Genomic DNA, 14331 nt, shown 5'->3' on the forward strand with positions numbered 1-14331 from the left:
CGTGGGGGAACGCTGGGTGGAAGGAAATTTGTGGCTCTTCTCAGATTCCAGAACTTTCTGCCACAGAAATGTGAGGAACATTTGTTTTTTTAGCCAAATTTTGAGGTTTGCAATGGATTCTGGGTAACAGAACCTGGTCCGAGCCACACAAGTCACCCCATCTTGGATTCCCCTAGGTCTCTAGTTTTCAGAAATGCACAGGTTTGGTAGGTTTCCCTAGGTGGCGGCTGAGCTACAGGCCAAACTCTACAGGTAGGCACTTTGCAAAAAACACCTCTGTTTTCCTTCAAAAATGTGGCTGTGTCCACGTTGCGCTTTGGGGCGTTTCCTGTCGCGAGCGCTAGGCCTACCCACACAAGTGAGGTATCATTTTTATCGGGAGACGTGGGGGAACGCTGGTTGGAAGGAAATTTGTGGCTCCTCTCAGATTCCAGAACTTTCTGCCACAGAAATGTGAGGAACATGTGTTTTTTTAGCCAAATTTTGAGGTTTGCAATGGATTCTGGGTAACAGAACCTGGTCCGAGCCACACAAGTCACCCCATCTTGGATTCCCCTAGGTCTCTAGTTTTCAGAAATGCACAGGTTTGGTAGGTTTCCCTAGGTGGCGGCTGAACTAGAGGCCAAAATCTACAGGTAGTCACTTTGCTAAAAACAGCTCTGTTTTCTGTGATGTGTCCACGTTGTGTTTTGGGGCATATCCTGTCGCGGGCGCTAGGCCTACCCACACAAGTGAGGTATCATTTTTATCGGGAGACTTGGGGGAACATAGAATAGCAAAACAAGTGTTATTGCCCCTTATCTTTCTCTACATTTTTCCCTTCCAAATGTAAGACAGTGTGTAAAAAAGACGTCTATTTGAGAAATGCCCTGTAATTCACATGCTAGTTTGGGCACCCCGGAATTCAGAGATGTGCAAATAACCACTGCTTCTCAACACCGGGGGCCAGATGTAGCAAACGTTTGCGACTCGCAAACGGGCCGATTCGCAATTTGCGACAGTGCAAAATCGGAAATGGGATGCAAAAAGCCCATTTCCGACTTGCAAAAAGCGATGGGACCCGTTTGCGAGTCGCATCCGTTGCGACTCCATTTTGCGACCCGCAAATTGCAAGTCGCAATTTGCGAGTCGCAAACCTTATGCAATTGCAACTCGCAAATTGCGACTAGTCGCAAAAAGCCCAGTTTGCAAGTCGCATTTACCACTAACTCAGAGCAGGTGGTAACCATTACCAAAGTATAAAAGGAGACCCAGAAGGCATCTGGGTCACTCAAGATGGCGGACATATACCTGATAGCGGTGAGGAGGAGAGTCTACGCAGCCCAGCAGAGGAGGAGGAGGGGCCACAGACAGGAGAAGATATATAGAACAAGGCAGACCCTTTTCCAGCAAACTGAAGAGGAGATCTATGATAAATACCGCCTTAGCAGCGCTGCCATTCTAGAATTAATAGATTTACTAAAACCACAGCTAGAACACAAGACTCTGCGTGGCTGCGCCATCCCTACGCATGTGCAAGTACTATGCGCACTGCACCTCTTGGCCTCAGGGAGCTATCAGGGGGTCATTGCCGTGGCAGGTGGGGTATCCCAAAGTGCAGTGTCAAGGTTCCTCAGGGCATTCCTAAATGCCTTAGTAGCGCACAGGTCTCAGTTCATATACTTACCAAGGAATGAGCAGAAATTAACAGCACGAAGCTGGACTTTTACCGCATTGCCCACTTCCCCCATGTCATTGGATGTGTAGATGGGACACACATTCAAATATGCCCCCCGCTAATCTGGAACATATTTTCCGCAACAGAAAGTGTACCCACTCACTCAACATACAGGTTGTTTGTGATGCCCATTACGTCATCACGGACATCGTAGCTAAGTTTCCAGGCAGTACCCATGACTCATACATTTTTAGACATAGTGGGATACATCAACGCCTGGAACGTGGGGAGTTTGGAGACGGATACCTCCTAGGTAGAGCTGCATACACCTTGCAGACATACACACAGGTCACTGTGCACGACTATCTGGACTTACTAACAGTGTACTTTTGTGCCCAACAGGTGACAGTGCATATGCTCTAAGGCCATGGATCATGACTCCATTTTTAACACCCAGCAATGATTCAGAGAGGCAATACAACAGTGCGCATAAGAGGACCAGGAACCTCATAGAGCGCACCTTCGGACTCCTGAAGGCAAGATTCCGATGCCTCCACTGCAGCGGAGGCGCCCTCCAATACACCCCCATTACCGCTTTCAAAATTGTGGTCGCATGCGCCATCCTCCACAACATAGCCACCCGACGTGGGCTACCTCTCACCCCTGCAGACCCAGATCCTGATGATGAAGAGCAAGAACAACCACATCGCCATCATGGGGATAGGAGTCTAGCTAATCAAGGCAGACTGAGACGGGACCACATTGCAACGCAATATTCTGGACGGTACGTGTCAACTCCCACCATACTCACCTATTAACCATTTGTTAAGTGGAACCAAAATAACTGTTTTATTAATGTCATGAAGAAACTATATACAAGTTGTAATTGTCCATGGGCAGGAAAATGCCAACCAGTCATGTGGCACATTAACGCCATGTGCCACATGAATCTGTCCTGGCTGTTATCTATGATCTCCTGCCCCTCCTGCTGCGTCCATGGTGCTGTGCCTACCACTCCTCAGCACCCTACTGTGAGTGCAGAGACACTGCTCACTGTTGAGCCCTCCTCCCAGGTGTATTTGTTAACTTCCTGGCTGTGATGTCATCATCATGTGCCAGGAAGTGTTTCCAGGGTGTTCTGGTATGCTTTCTGGAGTGTTCTGCTGCATCTGCAAGCAATTTTGAAGGTATTCGCAATTTGCGACACCCACTCGCTAATTGCGAGTTCGTTTTTGCACACTCGCAAACAGCGACCTCGCAAACTGCGGACTCGCACACAGTGTTGCGAGTCCGGCTGCGAGTCGCAAAATCGGATCGCTTTTTTTTCTGGCATTCCAGTTTGCGACTCGCATTTTGCGAGTCGCATCAACTCGCAAAATGCGAGTCGCAATTTTTATTTTTGCTACATCTGGCCCCTTATCTTGTGCCCATTTTGGAAATACAAAGGTTTTCTTGATAGCTATTTTTTACTCTTTATATTTCAGCAAATGAATTGCTGTATACCTGGCATAGAATGAAAACCCACTGCAGGGTGCAGGTCATTTATTGGCTCTGGGTACCTAGAGTTCTTGATGAACCTACAAGCCCTGTATATCCCCGCAACCAGAAGAGTCCAGCAGACGTAACGGTATATTGCTTTCGAAAATCTGACATTGCAGGAAAAAGTTACAGAGTAAAACTTAGAGAAAAATTGATGTTTTTTTCACCTCAATTTCAATATTTTTCTTTTTCAGTTGTTATTTTCTGTAGGAAACCCTTGTAGGATCTACACAAATGACCCCTTGCTGAATTCAGAATTTTGTCTACTTTTCAGAAATGTTGCGGTTTCTGGGATCCAGCGTTGGTTTCATGCCCATTTCTGTCACTGACTGGAAGGAGGCTGAAAGCACAAAAAATCGTAAAAATGGGGTATGTCCCAGTAAAATGCCAAAATTGTGTTAAAAATTGGGTTTTCTGATTCAAGTCTGCCTGTTCCTGAAAGCTGGGAAGCTGGTGATTTTATCACCGCAAACCCTTTGTTGATGCCCTTTTCAGGGAAAAAACCACAAGCCTTCTTCTGCAGCCCATTTTTCCCATTTTTAAAAAAAAAACGAAATGTTCACTGTTTTTTGGCTAATTTCTTGGCCTCCTTCTGGGGAACCCACAAAGTCTGGGTACCTCTAGAATCCCTAGGATGTTGGAAAAAAAGGACGCAAATTTGGCGTGGGTAGCTTATGTGAACAAAAAGTTATGAGGGCCTAATTGCGAACTGCTCCAAATAGCCAAAAAAAGGCTCGGCACAGGAGGGGGAAAAGGCCTGGCAGCGAAGGGGTTAATAAAGATGAGGAGTGGACACCCATGAAACAGTTTAATGAAAATCTGCATGTTAGATCCCCGTTTGTTTTTGTTTTGTATTGTTTCGTGTTCCCCGCACTTATTGCTCCATTACTACATTGGTCTGCATGGGAATGTGTTAGCAGAAGCCCAAAGATGGAGCAAGCCACGACTAGTGGGTGAGGGCAATTTTTAAACAGCTGTGCTATTTCCATTCTGTGGTAGCAGTCTTCTCAGCTGGGGTAGGGTGTCTCTGCTGTTATTTCTTGTCCTTTTTTGTGAGATTGGTATGAGGTGAGGAGCGTGCCCCATAAGCCATTATCCAGCATTAGTGCTCCATAATGGTTCAAGTCTTTGGGAGAAAAAAGAATATTCACGTATCATTTACCAGAGAGATGCTTATCGACAACTGTGGATGAAGTTTGTGTCTCTGGGCTGCAGGCCACATAGAAGACTGTGGGCTCAACCACCCATGCAAATTTGATGTTCCTGGAAATGAGGACTGCTGTCAGGTGTGGAGCACAAGGTCGGACTGGGAGCCCCTGGCTGACCTGCAGGAGGGTCCCACACCACAGGCTTCACAAGAAGCTTCCCAGGACAAGTGGCTGCTCAGAAGCATGTCTGCAGTGCACCAGCAGCACTCTTTCTGAGGCCCTAGCCAAATTACAGATACCAGAGACGCAGGTGGATGAAAGGCAAGCACGGTTCCCAGGTAGAGCAGGCAGGTCTGCTCAGGCAAGACTCGTTAACAGCCTTCTGTGCTGACAGACTGACAAGGAGCTCCAGCTCTGGCTTGGGCACAACCGCAGGGCCAGTCAGAAAGCCAGCAGCACTTTACCTGTAGGCAGTTGGATATTATTAAAAACTATGGAAGGATCATGTATTTAGCACAAGGATTACACCCTAAGAGTTTCTTGGCGTTGCAGGAGATCTGAAATGTTAAGTAAATGGTCCTGAAGCGAAGAAACAAAAGGAGAGAATGGTATGGATTCCTTTGGAGAGGCAGGAAGGGGAGGAACCGCACAGGTATGGAGTAAAGGGAGATAAAATAGTTTTTATTTTTAAGCTTTGTTAAGCAATTCTGTCTCACGGTTGACGCAAATCTTACTTTGTTGGGACTGCTATGAGGACGGTTGATGTGGAGGTCATTCTTAAAAAAATAAAAGCGATGAACTAAAAATTTGCGCTCACCCTAATTTCAGGTTGGTAACCTTGCCTTATGCCCATCTAACAAAGCATCTGCGAAACGTATCCATTATTTTAATCTTGAATCTAGGACTAACCATGACAAAGTAGCATTACAAATAAAAATAGCACTTCCTGCTATATCGCCTCCCCAATCTAATGAGCAAATGAACATATTAATATACATGTGATAAAATAATAGCTGGAGAAACAGTTTTAGTACACTATTTGGGTACCACGAAAATGAAGATGATGCTTATAACTTACCTTTCGCACTCCTGGTGGAGGTAGTGTAAAGGCCTCTGCCTGATCTTGTGTTGAAAGGATGGAATGCAACGCTATTAATTTGTACCTGCAATTTTTGAAAAATCAAACAATAAAAGTTTTCACCCGGTCAGAAAAACATATATATACATAGCACAGAACAAAACAACAAGCTGCAGTTTCGTTCTTTAAAAGGATTGTGCCGCCTAAGTTCCAGCAACATAAGACTTACGTCAAAAGGCTATTCAATGAACAACTTTAAAAGACAGAAAAGTAAGACAAACATACCACCTTTAATGTATGTTCTTTAGTATTGTATTTTTCCAGTACTACATATTGTGGGAGAGGAAGTAATAATGTAGCTTCAATTACTATAGCATGGCTATCCTAGTCAAACAAAATATAAATACAAGAACCTAACGACCGTGCAAGTTTTATTTTCAAGGAGTTATTAACAATATGGATTGGTTAGGCCTGACTTAAGTAATTAAGGAACCTATCTATTCCACAAGATCACATTGGTGTGATGCTTGGAATGGGTTGAACTTCAAATAACACACTAGTAACCTTTATATTTGCCAGGACACTTCCTAGTTCACTTCCACACAAAAAACTAGCTCTGCACTAAACTTATGGGACCAACTAAATCCAGCGATGGGAATTGGAACAAGCATTGGCAATGCCAATATGTATGGCCTATAATTGTAAATGCTTGTTCAGTCACTATGGATTTAGGTGCTCAAGAAGTCATCATACATGAACTCTGCCACTCATCTGGGCACGTATGCATCAGTTCATTACTCACACTCATTCTTACATTTACGTAGTTACACAACCGCAAACTCAACAACACATGCACAATAAACTAATAAAGTAAAAGTAGAAAAAAACAAGCCATGCTGCCACTTAAACAGGGCAGACATATGCTTGCAATAACAAATTAAATTCAACAAAGCATGGGTGTCCGTCTTCCAATAATATTGTACATCATGATCTGTTGTTTTAATAATGGAGCATGGCTGCCATGTTTAGAACCAATATAATGGACATCTTGGAATGGTAACACAAGGCTCCTCTGTGTATACATATATAAATCTTCTACCTCAAGGGTTTGTCAAAGGGGTAATCAAAACCATAATCCTTGCCTACTAAGGTAATATGTGAGATTGCATGTAACAAAATAATTTCTGTATTATCATGGTGCAAGAACAATCCACCATCAAAGGCCTACAGGCTTTAACATTTGGTTTCATACTGTTTTTTTCATATTGTTTCATAATAAACAATCAGATCAATGACACTGGACATAACTTTTCAGAGGGAACTAATCAGGCCTACACTCATTATCAATGGCTAGTCAACATAACATAAATGTCAACATTTTAGAAGAGGAAAGTGGGAGATTCTAAAAACCATAACGAGGAGAATGCATTTCCTCTACTGACTTTGATTAAAGGAGATGTAATTTCCGGCAGGAAATAGCCAACCTAAAGCCATTTTTGCTTACAAAATTGAGCTTCTCATCTGAATTGGACCTATTGGCATTTATGACAAAACCAACTCAGGCCTACTGTACTGAGTAAGATTCTTCATAATTCAATTATCAGACAGAGTCATTAAATTATGAATTTATACAACACTGGACTTAGCAAAGCAGATGACAATGGCCCTCTTTATTACATTGGTGGTAATAACCACCTATGGCCGCGGTGACTGCCTCCAACATAGCACTGCGGCGGTGACCATCCGTCTGCCAGATTATGAGCACTACCTGACTTCCGCCACAATAAGGGTGGAAATCCGGCAGTGTTCATACTGGCGGACGATGGTGACCTGGATCTGCTAACACCAGCACCGCCATGCCAGAAGAACACCGCCAGCTGTATTTTGAGCAGAACTACTGCCTGGTGGTGTTCTGCTGGCAGGGCGCTGCTGACAGTAGCAGCACCACTTCCCGTTCCCTGCCGGATGATTTCCTCACCCAAGGTAAGTCGGGCGTCTGACAAGGGAGGGGGTGGGAGGGTAGGGGGTGTTGTGTGTGTGTGTCTGAGTGTGTGTGTGAGACTGCATCTGTGTGTTGTGTTGTATGCATGTGAGTGAATGCGTGTAAGAATGGTGAAGTGAGTGAGTGTCTGCATGTCAGTGTGTCTGTGAGTATGTCTGGACGAATGCGTATGTGAATGCGTGTATGCCAGTGAATGTGTGTCTGCCAGTGTATGTGAATGGGTGTATGCGTGGTGCGTGTGGGTGTCTGTGTGTGGTGAGGGGGGTGTGCAGTGAGGGGCGCTATGACTGTAGTGGGGGGTTATTTGTGCATGTGTGCATTTATGGGAATGGGGATAAATGCGTGTATTGGAGGGGGTGGAGGGGTGTTTGGATGGAGGGGGTGTCAGGTGAGTGTTGGGGGGTGACGGAGCCACCCACCGGTGACAGAGAATTCCTTCCCTTTCACTGATAGGGCCTACCGCCATGGTTTTCGTGGCATTGCTAAAGCCACGGAAACCATGGCGATAGGCTGGCTCATAATGCCGCCAGCGGTACCCTGTGGGCCTCCGGGTCTGAGATGAATATCTCCACCTGGTGGTATGAGTGGAGAAGTGGCGGGTTAGCCGCAGCCAACCTGCCACACTCATAATGTGGCGGTGTGTACCTCCAGCCTGTTGGTGGTAATACAGCCACATTAACCCTGGCATTCAAAAGACCGCCAGGGTTAAAATGAGGAGCTATCTCTCTTACGAAGGCCTAACAGTGGTCCTCTCAGTGAAAATCTTCTGCCATCACAGTTTGTCAGACGGAGTAACCAGCGTCAAAACTGTTATCTCCTATGGTGAACTTGAGATTCCATGTAACAAAATACCTCTCTGTGGGTTTTCATATTGAGTAATAACAATCCACCCTTAAATGTATTTTACTTTAATATATGCTTTTCACAATAAATACATCAGGACTACGCTTATCATAACTTTTCATAATAAACAAATCAAGCCTCTAGCCTTGATCTTTGGTGGCATAATAACCTACCACGACGGGCTGAACTCAGCATAAGCTTCCCTACAAGGCAGAAAGTGCAATACAACCATTCATTTTCAATGGTAGCACACTACCTACTGCCTAACAAAATGCTGTACCCAAGTCAACCATCATGAGAGTGGCACCAAAGTGCTTCTCTCTCAGTAGTGCCTGTGCTTCAAAAGCGTTTCCTGTTGATCAGATATTGTCTGAGGACAGCTGTGCTGTCAAACCAGATCTAAAAACAACTCAGACACTCTCACACAAATCCTCCTCAATACCATAAAGTGTTATAAAGGGCTCGGCTATTGTAATAGCTAAAGAAATTACAGAGTACTTGGAAAGCAAAGGTACTGTAGCCTTCAACTAACCAGGCACACTCCAGAATTACAAAATTGTTACTGTAGAAAAGGTACAAAACAATGATCTTCACCTAATGTAATGTAAAGTGAGGACCATATAGAGACAATGGATTCCACATCATCAGCTAAGGAATCTCAAAGGACAGAGAAACATATCACGTCATATTAATATCTCTCAATTTTCATCGTTGTAATGTATAACCTATAACGATACCATCTTACAAAGCTGTGCTATGCTCCCCAGACCTGTCACTGTAACTATGCAATAATTTAATGTCCTTCGATGACAAAATCATCAACAAACAGAAAAGACTGCTTCTCATCACCATGTCCTGGCTCAAGTAACATAAAGGTGCAACTCTTCTCTTTCTGGAGGTTCATTAGGATCCATGAACTAGAGGTCACTAACACACTTATGTATTGATCTATTCCTCCCATTTCTTATCTGAACCATTACAACCCTAATGTATGTCTTACTATGCAAGGCAACATCTCTCACAAACTCAAGCATGTGCATAATGAACCACTCCTGAAAAAGCAAATTTTGTCTAGGCATATCTTGAATAAGTACTGCCGACTCACAGATCAGACCTGCACTTTCATAATCTATGTGGTGGTTGACACATTTTAGCATACAATACTGCTCAATCACCTGATCTCACATGACTGTGCCAGTGAAAATTACTTAATTGGATTCACATAATTTCTGCTTCACTAAAGTCACTGCTACTGAATAAGGGTTACTGGAGAGATAAACTTTCTTGAGGTTCATTTTCAATGTTCACACGGTTCAATTGAACTTTACCCTAGAAGTATGCCAAACTGAATTCTATTGATATATTGCTGATGATGCAGCAATACACTTCTTATTAGAGGACAGTTCTGGCTCACAAATCAGAAGAATCGCAGGAAGATCAGTTACAGTGATGATGAAGATATGTTGCAGTGATTGTAGAAGGCTGGCCTGGTTTGTAGTGGGTACCTAAGTTACTTACACCTTATACCAGGTCCAGTTATCCCTTATTAGTGAAATGTAGGTAGTGTTCTAGCAGCTTAGGCTGTCTTGAAGTAACTGTAGCACAGCAGCTTAGGCTGAACTAGGAGACATGCAAAGCTCCTGCAATACCACAATAGCTACACAGTACTTATACACAATAAAAGACAATACTCAGTGTTACCAAAAATAAAGGTACTTTATTTTAGTGACACAAGGCCAAAAACATCTTAGAAGCAATACTCCTTTTGGAGGTAAGTAGTATACACAATATATACACTAGTAACTAAAATCAGGTAAGTAAACAGTCATAGAATAGTATAAACAGTAGAAAATACAATAGATTGCAAAGGGCCTAGGAGCAACACAAACCATATACTAAAATAGTGGAATGCGAATCACAAATTCCCCATTAGGCAAGTGTAGTGTGTAGAAGGGCACTGGGAGTGTAGGAAAACACCAAAGGTAAGTATAAGTAAATTACCCCACCCCAGAGCCCTGGAAAGCAGGAGTAAAGTACAGCAAGTTTCCCCAGGACACACTACAAGTTGTGATAAGAGATTTTGCAAGAACCAAGCAAGACTGCAAGCAACAAACAATGTATTCCTGGACCTGAAGACCTGTGGAGAGAGGAGACCAAGTCCAGAAGTTGAAGAAGAGTCAGGAAGGACAGGAGCCCCTGCCAACCTAGAAATGGTGCAAGAGAGGATTCTCCGGTAAGAAGAAAAGTACAGAAGAGCACCAAAGAAGATGGCTGCGGGTTCCTGCTTGGTGCAGGTGATGTCCCACGTCGAGTTGTTGGATGCAGGCTGTTTGTGTCACTGGATTTCGCCAACAAGCCTTGGTTCACACAAGTATGCGGTTTGTGTCAAAATGGAGCTGCCTGGACCCAAGAGGGACCTGGGGGTCTCAACTCCGACTGAGGAGACAGAGGGGGCTCTCAGCACTCCAGAGAGCCCACAGAAGACCAGGCAGCACCCACGGGAGTCCCAGGACAGAGGGACAAAGAAGATGCAAAGTGCAGTCGTCGCAGCACTACAAAGGAAAGTCCCACGCTGCCGGAGAACAACTCAGCGAGTTGTGCGTCACAGGATGGAGTGCAGGGGACATGGGCTACACTGTGCACAAAGGATTCTTGGAAGCAATGCACAGAAGCCCAAGGAGCTGGAGAAGACGCGGTGCACAGGGGTACTGTCGCAGCACAGGGAGGCAAGGTCTTATCTCCACCATATTGGACAGCTGGCCCTTAGGACAGTATGGGTCACGTCGTTCTACCACCTGAGTTCCAGGGAGCACGCTCATCGTCAGGAGAGGAGTCCCAGAGTACCGGTTGTCATAACAGAAGGGTGCCTGCAGAAGCAGGGTCACTGCACAGGAGATTCCTTTGGTTCTTCTGGTGCTGGGTGAAGACATGCAGTCTTCAGGGCGTGCACACCATGGAAACTGTTGCAAATGCTGACTAGAGCTGAAGTTGCAGGTCACAGGAGTCGTCCTGGATACTTTGTTGCAGTTACAGAGGTTCCTGGAGCAGTCTGTGGTTGATCCGACAGTCAGAAGCTGAAGCAGAGGATTCCTGAATCTGAGGAAACACCCAGAGGAGCGACCCTAAATAGCCCTGAGAGGGGGATTGGCTATCTACCCAGGTATGCACCTATCAGGAGGGGTCTCTGACATCACCTGCTGGCACCGGCCACTAAGAGGCCTCCTGAGTGTCCCCACACCTTGGAATCCAAGATGGCTGAAGTCTGGAGCACACTGGAGGAGCCCTGGGAACCACACCTGGGGTGGTGATGGACAGGGGAGTGGTCACTCCCCTTTCCTTTGTCCAGTTTTGCGCCAGAGCAGGGATTGGGGGTCCCTGAACTGGTGTAGACTGGCTTATGCAAGTAGGGCACCATCTGTGCCCTTCAAAGCATTTCCAGAGGCTCTGGGAGGCTTCCACTCCCAAGCCTGTAACACCTATTTCCAAAGGGAGAGGGTGTAACACACTCCTCCCAAAGGAAATGTTAGTTCTGCCTTCCTGGGACTGAGCTGTTCAGACCCCAGGAGAGCAGAACTCTGTCTGCGAGGTGGCAACAGAAATGCAAGCCTCGGGGAGCTGGTTTGGCAGTACTGGGAGTCCATGGTAGAGCCCCCAGAATGCATGGAATTGGCTCCCCAATACCAGATTTTGACAGGGGGACATTCCATGAACTTAGACACCTTACATGGTCATATTCGGAGTTACCATTGTGAAGCTACATATAGGTATCGACCTATATGTAGTGCAAGCGTGTAATGGTGTCCCCGCACTCACGAAGTCCGGAGATTTGGACCTGGACAGCGTGGGGGCACCTTTGCTGGTGCAAAGGTGCCCTCACACATAGTAATTTTGCACCTAGCCTTCAGTAAATGAAGGTTAGACATATAGGTGACTTAGAAGTTACTTAAGTGCAGTGAAAATGGCTGTGAAATAGTGTGTGCACTTTTTCACTCAGGCTGCAGGGGCAGTCCTAAAGAAAGGTTTGTCTGAGCTCCTTATGGGTGGCAAAAGAAATGCTGCAGCTCATGGAACCCCAATGCCATGGGTACCTAGGTACCAAATACTGGGGACATATAAGAGGGGGTCCAGTGTGCCAATCAGAATTAGAATATTGAGTCACTAAACTATAGTGACAAATTTGGTAAGTAGAGAGAGCATAAGCACTGGAGTTTTGGTTAGCAGAACTTCAGTGACACAGTTAAGCATATTGACAACACACACATAGGCCACAAATTATGAGCACTGGGGTCCTGGCTAGCAGGATCCCAGTGAGACACGCAAACCATACCGACAACCGGGCAGAAATTGGGGGTAACATGCCAAGAAAGATGGTACTTTCCTACAATGATCAAAAAACCTACATCAAAAAACCTACATCCTTCTCCTGGATGCAGTTAATGTGTTACCCCGACCTCTTACATGGACAAACTCTAGGACCTCATTCAAACCTAAAATATGTAACCTGAAAGCACTGTTCAAGATGCACCTGTCATTCAATCATCATGCAAATACAGTTACTAAGGATGTGTACCATCTACATAAACTGCGCGTTATCATCCCTTGATCCTCGCACACAAGACAGTCTTAGTTTCTAAGATCATCTCAGCAAGGTTGGATTATTGTATTGCCATCTACAATGGACTATAAACATGGTCCTACAAAACAAACAGCCCAAAACTGGTCAGCTGTTTTAACCTGAGCAACCACACTGGCTCGCTCTCAAAGAAAGACTGCAGTCCAAAACTCTGTTATCTGTCCATAATTCTCCACTTGGCCATGCCACAAGTAATCCTTTCAGGATCTTTCTGCTGTATCAGTTCTCCAGGATCCAAAAACAACATTTTGGTCTTTGGTCGTTCACATAAAAAGTATTTCTTGGCAGAACAATCAATGCACAGGGCTTCTCTCTTTGAAACAAACTATCTTCTCACCTAAGACTTGAGCAAGATTTTGGGAAGTAGCACACAAACATAAAGCCGCTTCTTGGTGCCTGCCTATCAACAGGTACACAACTCTGTGCCAACACACTCCACCTCATGCACCCAAATCAGGACAGATGACTAAAGTCAGAACTTTTCCTTCCTGGTGCTTAATGTAATAGGTCCTACAAAAGGTTTCTACATTTCATTCAAGGTGGCATTTATATCTGAAACACATCTATATCACAGCTTCTACTGCTCTAATTTTTAAAGCAACGGTTCTCCAAGAGGGCTTCCAGCTGCCTGAAGTACTTTATACACCTTAAAAAAATGATAAATAGGATGAGTTGTTATAACATCTCACATGCAAAGATTAATTTCATACCTAAAAAAAACCCAGTAACAACCACCCTTCACTCTCTATTACAATACGCACACCAAATGCCGCAAAGAAATGTTGCTTTCCTGTCACAGTTGTTTGTTTCAAATGATATTTGCTCCAGATTCATAACCTTAGAATACCCTTCCAGTGCCAAACTGGACCTTGCAAGCACTCGCACATTGCAGTTTAAAATGTCTTTCATTTTAATAAATGAGAATATAGAGAACCAAAATTGCCTATGCTGCAGTGTAGGAAATTTGGGTATTAATTGTGTGGCTCGCACAAGTAATAGGTCCACAATTGTACTTACTGGGAAGCAAATACCCCACTGTAGCGCTTGACTCTCACAGGGAGCAGACAAATGCCTACTCAATGGAGGTGGTGTGGGCTAGTAATCAAGTGTTCTATCCCTATAAGGTCACATTTAAAAAAAAACTGTAGGTCTCCAACCCCCTTCAGCAGGATTCACAGGAGAATCCACTCCGTCAGCTTCTCGGCCCAGCGCAGGAATTTCATGGTATCCCTCCACACCCCACCACTGTCTTTGCACGAGTCAGCAGTGTGTTCCCCCACCCCCATACCCGCCTATAGAGGATCACTGGATAGCCCCAGGGTCCCAATGCCTCTTTAGCCACTCAAAGTGACGACTTGGCTCAGTCTGCAAAGATCCAGTCATTCACCACCACAAGTTGCGAGGCCCAGTAATATTTAAGGATGTCCAGGA

The 14331-nt window shown here is 44.9% G+C and overlaps 1 protein-coding gene across 1 annotated transcript in view; it reads right to left on the reverse strand.

Moving 5' to 3' along the window:
- DHX29 (DExH-box helicase 29) overlaps positions 1-14331 on the reverse strand; it is a 935315-nt gene that overhangs the window by 218890 nt on the left and 702094 nt on the right. The window contains exon 17 of the mRNA XM_069222079.1: positions 5423-5507. Coding sequence (XP_069078180.1) covers positions 5423-5507 — 85 coding nt within the window. The remainder of the gene's footprint in view (positions 1-5422; positions 5508-14331) is intronic.

This window comes from Pleurodeles waltl, chromosome 1_1 (genome assembly GCF_031143425.1).
Source record: "Pleurodeles waltl isolate 20211129_DDA chromosome 1_1, aPleWal1.hap1.20221129, whole genome shotgun sequence".
Classification (NCBI taxonomy): domain Eukaryota; kingdom Metazoa; phylum Chordata; class Amphibia; order Caudata; family Salamandridae; genus Pleurodeles; species Pleurodeles waltl.